General features: G+C 47.3%; 1 protein-coding gene across 1 annotated transcript in view; it reads left to right on the forward strand.

The window, feature by feature from the left end:
* The window catches only part of LOC102929707 (centrosomal protein of 192 kDa), a 207,766-nt gene that overhangs the window by 31,952 nt on the left and 156,397 nt on the right, over positions 1-19,417 (forward strand). Inside the window, exons 14-16 of the mRNA XM_043538822.1 lie at positions 3,788-3,945; positions 11,733-11,782; positions 12,885-13,017. Of these exons, the coding sequence (XP_043394757.1) occupies positions 3,788-3,945; positions 11,733-11,782; positions 12,885-13,017 (341 nt within the window). The remainder of the gene's footprint in view (positions 1-3,787; positions 3,946-11,732; positions 11,783-12,884; positions 13,018-19,417) is intronic.

Below are 19,417 nucleotides of genomic sequence, written 5' to 3' on the forward strand. Positions count from 1 at the left end.
CATTTCAGTACAACAGAGCATACAGAGATAGGGGGAATCACATAACAGGGTGGCCTACTGAAGAGAACAATCAAAGAAACCTGGGCTCTATTGCTGGCTCTGCCACTCTACTTCTGGGTAACTTTGGCCAAGTCACTTCACCTCTGTGCCTCAGTTTCTCCATCTCTAAGGGGAAAGTTTCCTTTTTTTGAGATCTACTGATGAAAGACTGCGTTGTAAGAACTAGATGTTATCATTGTCCACAGGACCATCTGATCTGCACACCTAGGTGATAATTATAACTGCCTAGATTACCACCAACTACGCCCAGTAACAGTTCTTTCTGTTTTTTTTTTTTTTTTTGTTTTTTGTTTTTAACATAACCAGACCTTAGTAATTCACCCTTATGGTTGCCTGGTGATAGCTCATTCCTTTCCAGAACATAAAATTCAGCAAGACTCAAAAGTTGTGAAAACCAGGGAATACGAAGTTAACGTATGCTCCCACAAAACTTTAACTGCCTTCTTTTGAGCAGTGTCCTAGTATGTCTATAACACATACTTGCTCTCTGCCTTTGCTCTCTCCTAACAGGAGCCCCTTACACTCATACCTCCTTTCAGTCCTACACATCTATTACATTTTACAATTCCATCAATCCCTCTTACAACCATATGATTCCCAGTGGCTATTCCTAGGTGCAAGAGGGGGCACAGCCTGGGCATGTTCTGTAACTCTGTATTTCCTGGGTTTCACAAGTTTATTTTGCTGAACTCTGCAAAGAGCACAAGCTATCACCAGTCAACTTTAACTTGGCATTCACAAATGTTTTTGCCATTTAATAAAAACTTGCTCAGATCTTGTGCATAGGTTACGTTTGAGTAGTTTTCTACAAGGTTTTAATGGTCATTTTCTCCCCTCACCCCTTCAGGTTTTAACTGAAGAAGAATTAACTCAGCTCTGTAGTGACACCATGCCAAAACATATGATGATGATTAAAGCATTTTAGTGTTTGTGGAGTCAAAATAGATGAAGTAGGTTTTCAAAGACAAAGCAGACATCAACATTTTTTGATTCATGGTTTTGTGGTACGGCAGAATTAAGCCTTTCGCTGAAGGAAAAAAGACCATTAATCCTTGTAAAGAAAAGAAAATCAAATGTATCCTATTCATAAGATTTCAGTGAGTTTTAAGAGTATATGGGAAGCTTGAAGAATCTGACATGGTGGAGTTTGGGGTGCCCTAATTGCGTTTTCATACATTAACATGTTTGGATTTCTTTTAAGTTTCCTGATTTTTATAATGGTTTGCTTTGTGAGAATTACAATATCCCTGTTTATGTAGCATCACATAAGTTATTAACTCTCCAACCTTAACTCCATTTTAGCAATGATTGACTGAGACTATTAATAGTACCTTAAATAGGGTCACAAACGTAAGCGTGGTGTAAACAGAGTTGTACCAATTTAACTAAACTTGTGTCTTAAGCTAGTTGAGAACCTTGTGTTGGTTTGAATTTGGCTTCTATTGGTTTAGCTCACATTGGTTCAGAGTTAAACTGCTGCAAATCAGGCTCACACAGGTAGAAGGATTTGCACTGGTTTAAAATCTATTTTAGTTAATCCTGGTGCAACTTCTATCTGTAGAGAAGGCCATACATTGTTACAGTTTTCAGTTTCATCGTAAGTACAGTTAATTGCCTAGGAAGTACCTCAAATAGGTTTTTCTATACTCTGACAAAAATAATGTGTATAATGTTTCATCAGTACAACAGGTGTAGTGCCATTACTGGTAGAAATAGCGGAAGCAGTAGCATAGGTGGGTATAGTATGTGTACCAACTCATTTTATAATCTTGCTCAGAGTATTATTAAATACAACTGTGGTAAAAATGCAGAGACCTATCTGTGCTACAGCTTCTACCGTTTACTCCTGGGGGAAAGTCTGAGTGACTGCGCCTGTAGAATATGCCCACCTCCCCCACATATTTACTGTGATTCTGTGCAGAAAATGGCAGGGAAACAAAGGGAAACGGCATGGGTGGGGGGCCGGAGCGGGACGACCACCGACACAGTTTTTTGGGGGGGATTGTTCCCCCAAACAGAGGTGAGGCATGGGGGGGCTCACGGGGTTATGTGCCGCTGGCCTCTCCCTCCCTGCCCATTTCTGCAAGCGCAGAGCTGCCCAGCTGAAGGAGGCTGTGTCTGGGCTCCCCTGACTCTCCAGCTGAACGCTGCCTCCTGGGTCGTAGTGCCAGTCCAGTTCCCCTTCTGTGTGCTGGGAGCCTTCCTGCTTTCTGTGCAAAAGTGAGTGCCCGCAGTGGGAGAAATGAGGAAAGGAGGTGTGGGGGGAAGGAGGTGGGGTGGAACAGGGCAAAGGGAGGGGAAAGTGGGAGTAAAGGGAGGGGGATGGACATGAAAAGGGAATAGGGGAATCGCGGGGAAGAAGCGGGAGCTCAGTATGCAGTGTCATTTTGGCAGCAGCTGGAGCTCCCACATTAAGCAGGTCTATCAAGCCTTCACCCTGACAAGCCCTATCCCCTATACCTGGACCCCTCTGAGCGCCCCACACCAAGACCCCTATCCCACTGATCCCCCAATCAGCTGCACCCGGACCTCCACCCCATCAAACCCCACTCCCCCAGCACCCTGACCCCCCATTGAGCGCCCCAAACCCATATCTCCCTGCTGAGCCCATCTTCCCACACCCAGACCCCGTTGCTGAGTACCAACCACCTTCACCTGGATCCCCCTGCAGAGTCCCATTGCGTCTGCACCTGGAACCCCCAACGAGCCCTGTGCATTCAGAGCCACCTGCACTGAGTTGCCCGCACCCAGATTGCACCACACAGAAACCTCTCACTCCATACCTGGATCCCCCCCACGCTAAGCCCCTCCAAACTTGGATCCTGCTGGGTTGAGCCTGCCCACCCACACCTGGTGTGCCTGGCGCAGAGGGGCAGGGCCCTGGTGTGTTTCTGGAGCAGGCCCAGCCTTTGCACAGGGTCAGGTGCAGCCTCACTGCCAAGTCCCTGTACCGGAGGGAAGTGGGGACTTCAGGGTGATCGCCCACATCAATACAGCCAGTGGCCTATGCTCCCCACTGCCATGTTGGAGCCACATTTATTTGACAAATAAAATTTGCAGAATTTTAAAATATGCACATTTTTTATTTTTTTGCGTATAATTTTTAGTGTTTTGGTGCAGAATTCCCTCAGGAGTAACCGTTGATGCCACTGGTGGAGGTGCAGTAGTGGTGATTTGTGTGCACTTTGACTGGTGTAGACAAGACCTAGGCCTAAAGGCTTCTACCTGACAACCAGAAGCAAGAGGGTAATTTGAAATTGGGGTAGGAGAATGTTATTTAAACCTTAGATTAAAACGTAATACTATATCTGAAAGACTAAAGGAATAAATACCTCTTTATTTTAATTATTTTGAGCATTTAACAGTGTTTTGTATAGCCAGTCTTTTCACACAGCAACAGTAAAGAGAAACACTTGTAATACATTTTCCTATTTGTCAAAACCACAGATGATTAGCGGGAGCTCAGTGACAAGTAGTACCTTGAACTACTTCTTTGGAAGTGATTAGATTTTTAAAGTTGAGTGTTCTTTTAATAGGTAGCAGATATTTCTTGCCATTTTAGAATAATCTGTAAATCTGTCAGGACTAGGTTAGTCAGCAGTGTTTGTACTCGGGGTATAAAGGAAATAAAGACACACTTATATGTCCACAAAGTAAGAGAAATTGTATACTGATTGTGATCAAACTTTGGCTTAAGTAAAGTGTCACGAAAATTATTTTTTTCTAGGGGAGTTACTACACTAATTACAGAAGCTCATCCTGTTTCTGATGGCTTGAAAGAGTCCAACTTAATACAGAGAGGGCACAACCAGAATGCCATCGCTGAGTGTTCAAGTCTCAGTCAAGATACTTCGTCTGACATATTACCAATTGAATACTTGGAAGGTATTTAACTTTTAGAATCTCTTGCACTTAGTGGTCCAGTGTACTTACACCTTTGTTATGGTGTATTTAGTTTTGGTATAACATAAATAAGAATAGCTCTTCTCTACTGGCAATCTTTTAAGTGACTTGTAGAGAATGGAAATTGAAGTAGTCTTTGGTCTGGGACTTGTTATATTAAGTCTAAATCTGTGGTAAAAAGACAAAGCAACTCTAGGGAGCCAGTGACAAATCTAAGGTCTGATGTCTTACAAACAAATGAACTAGAAACAAATCCTGAACACTACTGGGGAAAATTGTGGGTTTCAGTATTCCAGTGGTATAAGTCACGTATTTATCAGGTATGAAACCACAAAATCATATATTTTTATTAGCATGTTTCCTTTTTCCTCTTCCACTCTGACCTGAATTCAGTGACCATTACCTTCAGTTGCACTGACTTCGGGATCTTGCTTTATATTGTCTAAAAGCATTTAGTGTAGTTCTTCGAGTGATTGCTCATGTGTATTCCACAATAGGTGTGCGTGCTCACCATGTGCACCGGTGCTGGAAGTTTTCCCCCTAGCAGTACCTGTATGGGGAGCACCCCAGCGACCCCTGGAGTGGCGCTGGCCTGGCGCGCTATAAGGGGAGCTGCGTGCTCACCTCACCCTCAGTTCCTTCTTGCCGCCAGTGAAGGTGCGTTGGAACTACTCTGCTCCAGCTTTGCTGTAGCTCATCCCCAGAACTGTTCGTTCATTCAGTGTTAGTACCTGTAGTTAGTTAGCTGTTTAGTTAGTCAGTGAGCCCGGGCCGGGGCATTCCCTGCGTCCCAGGGTTTAAGTCATGTGGCTCTTGTAGGCATTCTGTGCCAAGAAGTGACCCGCACATAGACTGTGCTGTTCGGGAGAAACCCATATCAGCGAAAGGTGCAAGATTTTCAAGTCGTTTAAGCCTCTGACCAAAACAGAAAGGGACATTAGGCTCCGGGCCATCCTGATGGAGTCGGCGCTGACCCCAACTCCGGCACGCTGCTCCTAACTGGTGCCCAGCTCCGCAGCGTCGGTACACAGCGACCCTCTGATGCCATCGACCAGTCGGCACTGCTCCCCGTCCACGCCAAGAGGGCCAGGAAGATTCCCTCTTTGCAGTGGCACTGAGGGAAGTCTGGGACAGAGGCTAGGCCCATGTCGGGCAGTCCTTGATTCCCACCGGGCCCCAGACCTCTGACTCACGTTGAGTGGAGTAGCCCAGCCCCTTCAGAACAGGCCTCTCCAGATGTCCGGATGCCATCCATGCCTGAAGCCTCCCAGGCGGCCCGGGACGTTATGTTCATGCCTGTGCCCGGAGCGCTGCTGATGTCGGCCCCACGCTCCAGAGGCAAGCTGCCGCTGGGATCTATGCAGTCGCCTCCGGCCCAGTACCAGTCTCGGTCGAGGGTTCCTGACGCCGTTCACCGCCCAGCGACCGTTCGGGGCAGAGTCCACGTGGATTGCCCTCAATGCCGACCAGACTGTCTGTCTGGATACCATCCATCTGGCACTCTAGGCATCGCTCGTCCTCAAAAAGTGAATATTGACGGGACCGCGGCAGGCGTCGCCAATGGTCCTAGCCTCAGAGAGGGTACCGGAGTCGGTCACGGCCGTTGTCAATGCCATTCCTGCTCGGACTCCCTCTCCAAGTCTCCGCCAAGATATCGCAGCCCTGGGCGTTGATTGCCAGCATCTCGCTGTTGCGGGTCCGCCCATCAAGGCCATTTGCGGAGCAGCGGTTACCGTAGGTACCGGTCCTCCACGTCGAGATCGCGGTCCCGTGGCCGATGTGGATCCTGGCACCGCCGCTCCTCCTGGTCCAGAAACAGCAGCAGACCTTACGCCAGCCCAACTTCCATTCGTAGCTGTCCTTCGATTGGCCAGGCCAGCCAACCAGAACAGCTGGCCCTGCTGGTGCCAAGGCAGGTGCAGTGGCACTGAGCATTGTGGTTGGCCCAATGGTACCAGTGGGCACCGTGGCCTCCGGCGCAGCCCCTGGTGGGAGCTCGCTCGGTGGCCGGAGCTTCGGAAGTACCGTCGGCCTCCCTCTCCAGACACCTGAGAAAGGAGTTGGTGGGACGTACGTCCTCTGCACCGTGCCTGGAGTCTGACCAGGTGGTGGACTCTCCGGTGCTGGCTGATACCCAGAGCACAGCATTGACCTCCTCACCCCACCCGGAGGAGGTGATTGCAGCTCCACCCCTCCGCCCCACAGGAGGACTTCAGGGCCCATCAAGAACTCTTAGAGGGTGGCAGCAAGGCTCCACCTCCAGGCAGAGGAGATGGAGGAGCCTTCAGACTTCCTGTTCAATGTGCTGTCCCCGTCAGCACCGGGTAGGGTGGCCTTGCCACCCCATGAGGGGGTGGCTAAGATTTCAAATGCCCTGTGGCAAATACCGGCCTTGTTGGCCCCCATCTCTGAGAAGGCGGAATGCAAGTACTTTATATCCACTAAGGGGCATGAGTATTTGTATACCCACCCGGCGCCCAACTCCCTTGTGGTTGAGTCGGTCAACCACAGGGAACGGCAGGGTCAGCCAGCCCCGACCCCCAAAGAACAAAGACGCTCAGAGACTGGACTTCTTCAGAAGGAAAATTTATTCGGCTTCGAGCTTCCAGTTATGAGTGGCAAACCATCAGGCTCTCCTGGGCTGGTATGAATTCAGTCTGTTAGGCTCCCTGCCCAAGTTTGAGGACTCCCTCCAGGAGCGTGGTAGGAAGGAATTCAAGGTGCTAGGGCGTCCCTGCAGGCAACCTCAGATGCTGCAGACACGGCCGCCCGATCCATGGCCTCCACAGTGTGAATGAGACGGGCATCATGGCTCCTGCTCTCTGGGCTGTCCAGTGAGGCGCAGTGAGACTGGTACGTTACCCTCGATCTACAGGACGCATACTTCAACATCCATGTATTCGGGGGGCCCAGGTGCTTCCTCCATTTTGTGGTGGGACAGAATCACTACCAATTAACGGTCCTCCCGTTTGGTCTGTCCCCTGCTCCCAGGGTGTTTACAAAATGCCTGTCAGTGGTAGTGGCCTACCTCAGACGGCGGCGGTTCCAGATATTTCCCTATCTGGACGATTGGCTTGTCAAGGGCACCTCCCGGTTGCAGGTGAGGGATGATGTAGCGCTCCTCCTGTCCACGTGCACCGCCTTGGGCCTGTTGGTAAACAACACCAAGTGCATGTTAGTCCCTGTCCAAAGCATAGAGTTTATCGGGGCGCTCCTGGACACAGCATTGGCCAGGGCCTGTGTCCAGACAGATTTGAGACCCTGAAAGGTCTCATCGACTTGATCACAAGGTTCCCCGTGACAACTGCCAGGGTTTTTCTGCAGCTCTTGGGTCACATGTCGGCGTGCATGTACGTGGTCTGTCATGCCAGACTCAGGATGAGATCCCTCCAGCTCTGGTTGGCCTCGAAGTTTTCCCAGGCCACGGACAGGATGGACAAGGGCCTCACCATGCCGGACTCTGTGATCACCTCCCTATGGTGGTGGTCTGCCCCAAACAACAGGCTCCAAAGGGTCCCGTTCAGGGATAGGGCCCCGTCGTTAGAGTTGGCGTCCGATGCGTTGGACCTGGCTTGGGGGGGCCCATGTGGCGAACTTTCAGACTCAAGGCCTGTGGTTGGTTCAAGACCTGACCCTACATATAAATGTCAAGGAGCTCAGGGTGGTGCGGCTGGCATGTATGGCCTTCCGCTCGCACCTGGAAGGCAAGGTAGTCAGGGTCCTCACGGGCAACATGGCCTTGATGTTCTATATCAACAGGCAAGGCAGGGCCTGATCCTCTGCCCTCTGCCACGAAGCCCTAGAGCTGTGGGACTTCTGTATAGCCCACAACATCCATCTGGGCAACACCTACCGGGCACCCGGAACAAGAGGGCGGATGCTTGAGCAGGAACTTTTCCTTGCAACACGAGTGGTCCCTCCATCTGGAAGTGTCCCACCAGCTCTTGCGAAGGTAGGGAACTCCCCAGATGGACCTATTTGCGACTCGGCAGAACCAGCGATGCCCCCGATTCTGTTCCAGGTGGGACCTGGGGAGGGGTGCTATCTCTGATTCCTTTATCCTGTCCTGGTCAGGCCGGCTTTTCTATACCTTTCCCCCGTTCCCTCTAATCAGCAGAGTCCTGGAGAAGATAAAGATGGACAAGGCCTGGGTCCTCCGGTGTGGCCCAGGCAGCATTGGTATGGGACCCTAATGGGCCTGGCGGTAGCTCTGTCGTGGCCGTTGCCGCTCTGCGTGGACCTTCTCTCTCAGGACCAGGGCTGCCTCCTCCATCCCAACCTAACGGCTCTTCACCTCATGGCGTGGCTGCTTAGTGGTTAGGTGGAAAGGAAAGGATGTGCTCAGAACAGGTTCAGCACGTCCTCCTCGATAGTAGACGGCCCTCCACTCACCGCGCTTATTTGGCAAAGTGGTCCCGGTTTTCTAGGTGGGCGGCAGACCAGGGTATCGCCCCTGTGGCCACCCCGATCCAGCTTATCCTTGATTACCTGCTCCACCTGAGGGCCCAGGGCCTGGCGCCCTCGTCAGTCAAGGTGCACTTGGCAGCCATATCGGCCTTCCATCTGCCGGTGCAAGGGCACACAGTATTTTCCCATGCTATGACTGGCCGGTTCCCTAAGTGTTTGGACTGTCTTTTTCTGTATTCTAGACTCCCGGTCCCGCAGTGGGACCTAAACCTGGTGTTGGCTCGTCTCCTGGGGCCCCCATTTGAACCACTGGCCACATGCTCCTAGTCTCACCTCTCGTGGAAGGTGGCCTTCCTGGTTGCAATCATGTCGGCCAGGCGAGTCTTGGAGCTCAGGGCCCTGATCTCCAAGCCGCCGTACATGGTCTTTCATAAGGACGAGGTCCAGCTCCGCCCACACCCTGTGTTCCTACTGAAGGTGGTCTCCGCCTACCACATGGGTCGGGACATTTTTCTACTGTTCCTCTGCCCCAAGCCTCATGTGTCCAGTGAGGAGCGCTGTCTCCACATGCTCGATGTGCAGTGCGCTCTGGCTTTCTACCTCGAGCGGACTAAGCCATTCAGAAAGTCCTTGCAACTGTTTGTCGTCTCGGCTGAGCGTTCAAGGGGCCAGCCGATTTCCCTTCAGTGGCTTTCCAATTGGATCACTTCGTGCACCCGTTCCTGTTATGAGCAGGCGGGTGTCCCCTCACCACCCATTGTGAGGGCACACTCGACTCAGGTGCAGGCCTTGTCGGCTGCCTTCGTGGCCCACGTCCCCATCCAGGACATTTGTAGGGCTGCCATGTGGTCTTCGGTTCACACGTTCACCTAGCACTGTGCGATTGTCCCCCAAACCAGGGATGATGCCAGGTTTGGTAGGGCTGTCCTCTGTCCTGGAAACGTGTGAATGCCTACCCACCTCCAACAGATATAGCTTGGAATCACCTATTGTGGAATACACATGAGCAATCACTTGAAGAAAGGACAGTTAGCTTTTCCGTAACTGGTGTTCTTTGAAATGTGTTGCTCATGTCTATTCCACACCCCGCCCTCCTTCCCCTGTGTCGGAGTTGTCTGGCAAGAAGGAACTGAGGGTGGGGGTAGCGTGCAGCTCTCCTTATACCATGCCAGGCAGGCGCCACTCCAGGGGTCGCCGGGGGTGCTCCCCCCCACTACCGGTACTGCTAGGGGAAAAACTTCCAGTGCACGTGGCGAGCATGCACACCTATTGTGGAATAGACATGAGCAACACATCTCGAAAAACACCAGTTACGGGAAAGGTAACTCTTTTTTCAAATGACATGATACATTAATACCTAACTCCAGTGGTTTGAAATACCAGCTGCTAAAATCTTGCTGCCTTGAAATAAGAATAGAGTGTTAAGGGAAGTAAGATAGTAATAAGTAACCTGATCTTAAACTGTTGTCAGTATTTTGTTAAACTAGCTTTCCAATAGTTGAGTGCAAATATTAGGAAACCCCAGGGACTCCATAAAATGCTCTATTTGTACTTTGGTTCCCCGTCCAAATCCCACCCCCCCAAACCAAACAAAAACAAAAACCCACAAAAAAAACTGCAAGGAAATTTGCATTCCTCATAGCTGCTGAAGTTCTGTGGGGTACAAAGGGGTAACTTTAAATGGTTAGAAGTAAGGTAATTTTGTTTTGTAAACTACTAAAATATTTAGTTTAGAGCAGCAAGAAATGGTAGGCCAGCTCTTACTAGGAGCACTTTATCCCTATATTTTATGGTTTGATAAGGAGCTTCAGTGTTACTTCTCTTTGAAGTCCTTTTTGTGCTTTCAGTTGGTCTTTACAGTTAAAACTCCCATCAAATATTCTATATAAAGCGACCGTTACAACAACCAAGATAACATCCATTTTTCAATACCTAGTGTAAAAGAAATTGGCACAAAAGATGAAAGTAAGATAGTGTAAAATACAGACTTTTTTGAATTTATATAAACCCTTTTAGAGGTAAGTAGGGAAATTTTAGGGAGATCTTAGAGAAATTTGCTTGTTCTTGGACAGAAAGGAGAAACCTTCTGCAATTTCTTTAATCAGTCTGTTTTCTAACGTAACTAGAATATACACAGATATTGTTATATTTTCAGTGGGGCTGTCAAATGATTAAAAAAATTAATCATGATTAATTGCACTGTAAAACAATATTAATATTTTTAATAAATATTATTTTATGCATCCATAGTGAGATCTCGCTCCTATATTCCTGTTTCTCCATTCAATGGGAAATAGTAGCTAGTTGCTGTTCAAAAAAATATCAGACTGGAAAAGATGCATCCACTTTAGTGGCCTAATGAAATTAGAAAATAGTTCCTCTTGAACATAAAACAGATTTCTTGAGATGTCAGCAGTAGTCGTGGACTCAAATACCCATTCGTATTTTATAGGGAGACGTAACCATTGCAAAAATGCCAAGACAAATTTAACTTGTGTGTTTTTTTTGTTTTTGGAACCGGGAAGCTTGCAAAGTTAACTGTCCAGTATTCTTGAATTATTATATTAGGTGATACTAATGCTTTCCGGTAGCATCTTATGATCCACTAGGGCTTGAAACATTTTTGTAGACCAATAAGAATAAATTCTGGATTAGTGAATTTCATGTCAAGCTGTTGGTGGGAGTTTTTTGTTTTTGTTTTCTATTGCAGTGGTACCTAGAGATCCCACTTGGGGTTCAGGGCTCTAATGTGCTAGGTACTGTACAAAGACAAAAAGAAAGGACCCTCTGCTCACTAAGAGCTTAAAATACAGCAACTGAAACAATGTGTGGGTAATGTATGGAGGAAACACAAGGTAATTGTAAGTGTTGAAAGAAACAGTGTGGCTCAGTGGCTAGAACACAGCACTAAGACTCAAAAGACCTGTTGTTTCAGTGTCTGCCACCAACAGACTCTGATCTTCAGCACGTCACTTCAACCCTCTATTTCCCTCCCATCCTATCTTGTCTAAGTAGATTCTAAGACCTTGGAGCAGACATTCTCTTGTTCACTTTGTGCACTGCCACCCACCATGAAGCCCCAATTTCTACTGGGGTATTTTGATATTAGTGTAATAAAAATAATGATCAGAAATACATAATCCCATGAATGTGGATTTTGTCTTAAAGTAGCTTATTTTGTGGTACTGTAAAGTGTGCCTAATACTTGACAAACTAAATAACAAGTCCTTGCCCAAAGAAGCTTAGTCTGTTGAAGTTATAATTATTCCTTGTTCGCAAGGAAAGTGTGAATATACAAATTTAGTAGCCTAATATAGGAACAAATTCAAGGTGCTGTTAAATAACACACTTTTTTGTTACAGACTTGTCCACTGGAATATGTTCACTGCCACAAAGTAAAAAGGAAAACCAGGTAAATCTGTTCCACGTGCTGGGAAACAAAAGAACTCATTTAAAAAAAACAAACAAAAAAAACACCCCCAAAAAACCGTATTAACATAAATAAGGGGATAAGTTTTCTGTAGAGCGAAACAAACTCTACTGGCTTAGTGTCTTACCTTCTGTGTCCCTTAAATGTGTAACATCCTCCACATTACAACATAATGCAGAGTACTAAAGGCAGAAATAACTTGCTGCTGTCATTTTGCAGCTTTGCCAAATAATGGCTTGATGGCTTTCCCCTTGACTTCTGGAAAAAGGGATATTGATCTTGCAATGAGTTACCCAGATAATTTTATTTTTGTCCTAGGTGGTTTAATCTTTCATTTTAGAGGGGACTACTAATTGCCTTTAAACTCCTAAAAATTGATTCCTTATTCATAAGGCCCTATTTGAATTGCATCCAAGAAGTTTTGTAATTTCTGTAAGTTCTGTGTGTGTTGATAGTCTTACAAGTGGAATTAGAATGAATCATCTGCTTGTTATGGTGGTGTTGATATGATGTAAATGTATGTGTGTATGTAGATCTCAAAGGTATAGAATTTTAAAAATACTTTATTTTTAGTTAACTGGATTCAGCTGAAACAAAATTTCAAAACTAACATTTCAATAATTGTGTGAAGTTCCTCACATGCAGCAATTTCAATTGGGTTGGTGTATGAGGCCCACAGGGGCTGGAGTTTTGCTTTAACAGGTCATGAGCCTTGTTCAAGCAAGTCCTTCTGCATGCTTCAATGTAGGATATGGGAGTAACGGATCTTTTCCACATGGAAAACTTCAAGTGCTTAGCTTTCCCTCTAAAAATCTTTAAATATGGTTGAGTAAGCCTTTTCCTCTCTACTTTCCAAGCTCCTGTCTTCCTTGTACCTGTCTCTATTACTCTTTCTGGGAATGGCTGCAAGGAGAACACAAGGTGCCTCACAACCAGAACTCATGGTGAAAGAATGCAAAGAGAAGGAAGAGTTGTGGTCAAATTACTAAAGAAAGTGACTAACATATGAAGAAGCTGTTTTAACTACTGATTTATACAGTACTTGGGAACTCTTAAGCACTTACATGCTTTAATTTTTTCATAGATTGGTGCACCTGAACCTGGAGAAAAAATTTCACCTTCCACCAACTTAAGTGACCATTTCAGCACAAGTCTTTCAGGTTTCTTAGAAAATGAGAAACTGCTGTCTCTTGCAAGCCTAGAAGGAAATTCAACTGGTACAGTATATTATAATTTAACTTGTAGCATGTTTTCATGTATATTGGTTCCAGCAGAACTTTTTTAATTACATGAATCCACTCTCACTACTAATCCTGCATGAGAGGAGCATGAACTTTGATGGAAATGAAGTACCTCTAAAATTTAGAAGGCTAGATTTTTTTTTTTTTGAAGTAGTGCTTAAAATGAGTACCTAAACTTCTACAATTAAAGGTACCTTCCCAGAGACACTCTATGGTTGTTAAAATATTGGTGCATAGAGAATTCATTGCTAAACTTGGTGTTAATTGACATGATCTTAGCTAGTTAGAAGTTAAAAGCTGAACTGTACTCTGTTGGTGCTGTGAAACAAATACAAGTTTAAGGAGAAAAGCAGTCAACTTATGTAGAAACTAGCAACTCTGGGTAGGGAATACAACTAAAATTAGTTGTCTGTCGTGACAGAACAACTGAACATTTAAGCCTGAGTTGTAGACTTAGAAGTGTACGCTTGAAACCTTCTAGTTCTTTATTTCTGTTTGTGTGACTTCTAACCTTATTTGTATATTGCATAAAAAAAACGTTAAGAGAAAGTTACTTAAATTGCAGTGTCAGGAGTTTTAAATTTGCAAAAGTTCAATCAACCTTAATTCTATCATCCGTTCTGATATGCAATTAAAGACTTCCTTCATCTCAGCATCTCCCACAGTCCTTGAGGGATGGGCTGGTCTCCTCTCTCTGAAGTTCATGGAGGCAAATCAGAGTTTTAGAGTCGCATCGTCTGGCCACAGCTCCTGCTTGCTTCCAGTTTCTCTGCCTCTGGCAGCGTGCAGAAGGTGATTTTTACAGCTTTCATCTTCATATCTGCTGGCTCCCCTGGACTTCCAGGTATGGCAGAGCCGCCTAAAAAGCACTAAGTGAAATCCAAACAGTGCTCAGTTTGTGAGACTGCCCTCCCAGACTTGGCAGATGGTGAGTTCTGCCCAGCCTACACCCAGCATTCTGTCCCTGACTCTGTTCGGTCCCTTGCCTATTAGTCAGACTGGCACATGGGATCCTGTAAATGTAGAAGCAGCCACAACTCCGACACAGGAAAAACGGACCAGAAGTCTAGAGCCTCTCCCTGCTCTGGCCAAGGATGAGGAGGACCATGGTCTGCCAACTCAAGAGGAAAGTTCCAAGGGGCCACTGGAGAACACAAATGGCACATATGAGGGGTCACAATCCCCCTTTCCTCTCTTCCCCCCGCCCAGTCCTAAAATGGTTTCTGAGCGCTCTTGGAAAAGCAGGGTTCATCAGCTCTCTTCTCCTTCCCAATTTGGCCAGAAGGGTTCTGGAAGTGTTTCCCTCCCTCCCTGGGGATTGGGCAAATGGTCGCCTGCAGAGGATATTCTTCACATTAACCTCCTTGAACTCAGAACAGTCAGAAATGCTTGCGTTCACTTTCTTCCATTGATCAGAGGTATACAAACAAAAATCATGACAGACAACACCATGTGCACGTACTACATAAATTGTTGGGAGCGCGAGATCATCTGCCCTCTGTGCAGAAATGCTAAAGCTTTGGAATGGATGTATTTCCCAAATGTTCTAATATCAGTGACCTATCTACCAGGAGTGCAGAACACAGCAACGGACCATCTGAGTCGCAAGTTCTCACACGAGCACAGGTGGGAAATGAACCCAGCAGTACTTGACAACATATTCTGTCAATGGGGGATACAGATGATAGGCTTGTTTGCCACTTACCTGAACAAGAAATGCCTATGCTACTGTTCCAGGGCAGGCCTTTTACAGCACTCATTTGGGGATGCTCTCCTCCTTCCATGGAACGAGGTCCTTCTAAATGCCTTTCCCCCGTTCCCTCTGCTGTTGAAGGACCTGTTAAAAATTAAAAAGAGAAAAAGCAAATGTCCCACCTGGCACAGCTGGTGGTGTCCATGGATCCCTTTTCAACCCACTCCTTACCTCCTCTGGCGGAACGAAGGACGCAATCTTCATCCCAACCTGCAGATACTCCGGCTCAAGGCCTGATTCCAACACAGAGCTCCTGCTCTGAGGAGGTACAAGAAGTGTTACTACACAGTAGGAAATCAGCTACTTGTCAAATTTACCGACAAAAGTGGACCAGGTTTCAAGTTTGGTGCAATTCCCAGTCAAATTACCCTGGCATCTGCTACTCTCCCCATGGTTTTAGACAACAGACTGACTCACGAAATCAGGATTATCTCTCCATTCACTCAGTGTACATCTGGCAGCCATCTACAAATAGAGAGATACTATGTTTTCTCACACTCAACTACAAAGAGGTTGCTCAAGAGCATAGCAAACCTCTTTTCCCAACCCAGACATCCTACTCCAATATGGGACCTGAACTTAATTTTAAAGAGCCTGACTAGATCCTCCTTTGAACCTATGATCACTTGTTCACTCACACCCCTGTCAATGAAAACAGCATTTCTGGTCGCCATCACCTTGGTGAGGAGAATAGGGGAGATAGCGGCACTTATTGTGCACCCCCGTTTTAGTTTTCTTTAGTGACAAGGTTACTCTCAGGCCACACCCAAAGTTCATATCCTAGATGACCTCATCTTTTCACATAAACTAACCAGTTCACCTCCTGACCTTTTATCCTAAAGCTCACCGTGATAAGAGGCCATACTACACATGATCGGTGTTAGGAGAGCCCTGGCCTTCTGGATAAAAGGCTTTTAGGAAATCTCCTAAGCTCTTCCTTTCCATTGCAGATCCGGCTAAAAGTACGGCAGTATCAGCCAGAGGCTTTCCAAATGGGTCTCTTAATGTATTAAACGCTGCTATCAGGTTCGCAGTGTAGTACCTCCATCTGGAACTGCACACACTCAAGGAGATTGGTTGCCTCCTCGGTTGCCTTCCTCAAGAATGTCCCAACTTGAAAATCTGCAGAGCAGCCACTTGGGTGTCCATGCAGACCTTTGCATAACACAATGCAATTACTGGGAACTCTGCTTCTTACACTAGTTTTAGCTGTTCAGTATTATCCATAACAGGCTCAACTCGGAAGCCCCAAACTCCTATCTGGGTACTGCTCAGGAGTCACACTGGAGCACCCATAGGTATGTGTACCACTGGTTGAGAACTACTGGTGTACATCACCATAGTATCCAAAGCTTGCAAACATTCGCTTATCTTGATGGTTACCTTGTGAGATAGATCATTATTCCCATTGTACAAATGGGGAATTGAGACTTAGGGAGACAGAGGCCAGATTTTGCGAATGTCACCACTAATTGGAGGTCCTAAGTTGAGACACCTAGTGCCTGACTTTTCAAAGTACTTCAGCATTATATAGCACTAATGTTCAAAGTACTATACAAATATTAATTAATGGGTTAGTACAAGGGTCAGCAACCTATGGCATGCGTGCCAAAGACGGCATGCAAACCTATTTTTAATGGCACGCTGCTACCTGCTGGGTCCCAACCACCAGCCCTGCTCAACCCACTGCCGAACCCAGGCCGGGACCCCGGCAGGCAGCAGCGTGCCATTAAAAATCCTTCCTGCCCTGGCCTGCTCTTCTCCATGCCCCCGGCAGGGTGAAGAAGCTGGCTGCTGCTGCAGGGCAGGGGAGCTCCCCCCTCCCCCGCCTCTTCGCCCAGCGTGGTGGGTTCCTGCCCCTCCTCCTCTTCCTCCCTGCCACCGATCAGCTGATGGCCCTTACACAGGAGGGGGAGAAACGGAGCTGCAGTGCGCTTGCTGCTCTGGGGAGGAGGCAGAGAAGAGGTTGGGACGGGATCTTGGGGAAGGGGGGGTGGAATCAGGGCATATTTCCTCCAACCCCCTGCTGTGAGCCGCTCTGGCAGGGGGTTGAGAGCATCTCCACAACTCTAGCCCCCCAGCCCTCTGCCCTGACCCCTGAACCCCCCCATGCCCTGACTCCTGCACCCTCCTCACACACCCGCAGCCCCCTGCCCTGACTCTTGCACTCCCCACATTCCCACCCCCGCCCTGAGCACCAAATAGGAGCTCTTGCACCTCCCCACCCCCCACACACATTCCCACCTCCACTTCTCGCACCAAATGGGAACTGCCTAGGTAAGCACTCCACACCCAAATCTTCTGCCCCAACCCTGAGCCCCCTCCCTCATTCTAGCTCCTGACCAGATCCTGCACCCTAACCTTCAGCCTGCTCCTTCACCCACAGCCCTGTGCTCAGTGCACTCCCATCCTTCTCTCAGTGCAGAGAGAGGAAGAGAATGGGCTAGAACCAGGGAGAAGGTAGGTACCTACTCTATGTGGGCAGGGCCGGGATCCCAGATGGGCAGCAGGCTGAGAGGGGCCAGCAGCTGGGGCAGCAGGCTGAGAGGGGCCAGCAGCTGGGGCAGCAGGCTGAGAGGGGCCAGCAGCTGGGGCAGCAGGCTGAGAGGGGCCAGCAGCTGGGGCAGCAGGCTGAGAGGGGCCAGCAGCTGGGGCAGCAGGCTGAGAGGGGCCAGCAGCTGGGGCAGCAGGCTGAGAGGGGCCAGCAGCTGGGGCAGCAGGCTGAGAGGGGCCAGCAGCTGGGGCAGCAGGCTGAGAGGGGCCAGCAGCTGGGGCAGCAGGCTGAGAGGGGCCAGCAGCTGGGGCAGCAGGCTGAGAGGGGCCAGCAGCTGGGACCCCAAACTGGCAGCGGGCTGAGCCACTCAGCCCACTGCCAGTCTGGGGTTCTGGCTGCCAGCCCCTTGCCAGCTGGGTCCCGGCCACAGGCCTTGCTCAGCCTCCTGGTGGCCTAGATGAATGGAACCCCAGGCTGGCAGCAGGCTGAGCGGGCCAGCGGCGTAAGATCAGCATTTTAATTGAATTTTAAATGAAGCTTCTTAAACATTTTGAAAACCTAGTATACTTTACATAAAACAATAGTTTAGTTATATAATATATAGACTTTTAGAGAGTCTAAAAAGGTTAAAATGTATTACTGGCACGCGAAACCTTAAATTAAAGTGAATAAATGAAGACTCGGCACACCACTTCTGAAAGGTTGCCGACCCCTGGGTTAGTATATCCCCATTTTACAGATTGAGCAGGAATTGACAAAGGCAGTATGAACTTCCCCACAGCCACACAGGAGAGTCTGTGGCAGAGTGATTATTAGGACTTTGGACCTCTTGGCTCTCAACTCTAGGCTCATTCGTCTAGGCAATGTTGCTTTACTACCAAAGTTGCTGAGCATTCACATTTTGCATTTGACTTCATTTGTTGGTGTTTAGTGCTCAGCATTTCTGTGGATCAGGCCCCAGGCATCTCAAGTTGGCCATCCAGAAACAGAGGAACACACTATTAGAGGCCAACTGTGAAAAGCTTGGTTTAAGTGACTTGTCCAGCTTTATAGAAGTAGGGATAGAATACAATTCTCCAGGGAGGCATTCTACTGCTTATACATGAGACCATACTTTATTATCCTGCAATCCTTTGTCTTATTCACGGCACACTTTCCAACTTCTGCAGCAGATAAAACAGGGGTCCACAGGCCAAGGCCTCCTTTGACCAAAAGGGCTAATGTGATCTTTGGATATATAAATAGGGGAATCTTGAGTAGGAATAGAGAGGTTATTTTACCTCAGTATTTGGCACTGCTACTGGAATACTGTGTCCAATTCGGTGTCCACAATTCAAGAAGGATATTGATAAAATGGAGATGGCCCAGAGAAGAGCCACGAGAATGACTGAAGGGTTAGAAAACATAACTTTTAGTGACAAACAGATTGAGCTCTTTCAGCCTAACTTAACTAAGAAGGTTGAGGTGATTATGATTAGTCTTCAAGCACATACATGGGGAATAAATATTTGATAATGGGCTCTTCAATCAGCTGTTGTGATGGTCTCCATCGCTGACTACTTTTAAATCAAGATTGGATGCCTTTCTAAACGATATGCTTTAGAAATTATTTTGTAAGTTCTGTGGCCTGTTATACAGGAGGTCAAACAAGATCATAATGGACTCTTCTGACCTCAGAATCTATTAAGCTGTGAGACTACCCTGAGGACTGTCCATTCTGTTCACTGAATGAGAATGGCTCTGTGGGGAGTTTGGGGTGGGTGTGGAATGTAAGTAATGAGTAAAGACTAATGCATACGCACAAAGGGGCAGAGTTGGTTGTACGGCATTCCTAACTGTTTCCATTGTGAAGATAATTTTGCCAGAAAATCTCCAAAGTGTCCAAATCAATTTGAAGACAAATTTTCTTCCTTTCGTTTGAAAACAAACTCTTTGCTTAATATCTGTATGCAACTCCTTTAGGAGACTATCTTCTTAAGCATTTTTAGAAAAAATATAGTGTAGCATAAAATGTTCTCATGACTGCAATGAAATAAGAGCAAATCTTAGTGTTAATTTAATACTTAAAATATATTTTGCAACAGTTCTGAAAGTTGTACCTTTGTCATGCTTTAAGATACTGAGTTGCA

The sequence above is a fragment of the Chelonia mydas genome, chromosome 2 (genome assembly GCF_015237465.2).
Source record: "Chelonia mydas isolate rCheMyd1 chromosome 2, rCheMyd1.pri.v2, whole genome shotgun sequence".
Classification (NCBI taxonomy): Eukaryota; Metazoa; Chordata; order Testudines; family Cheloniidae; genus Chelonia; species Chelonia mydas.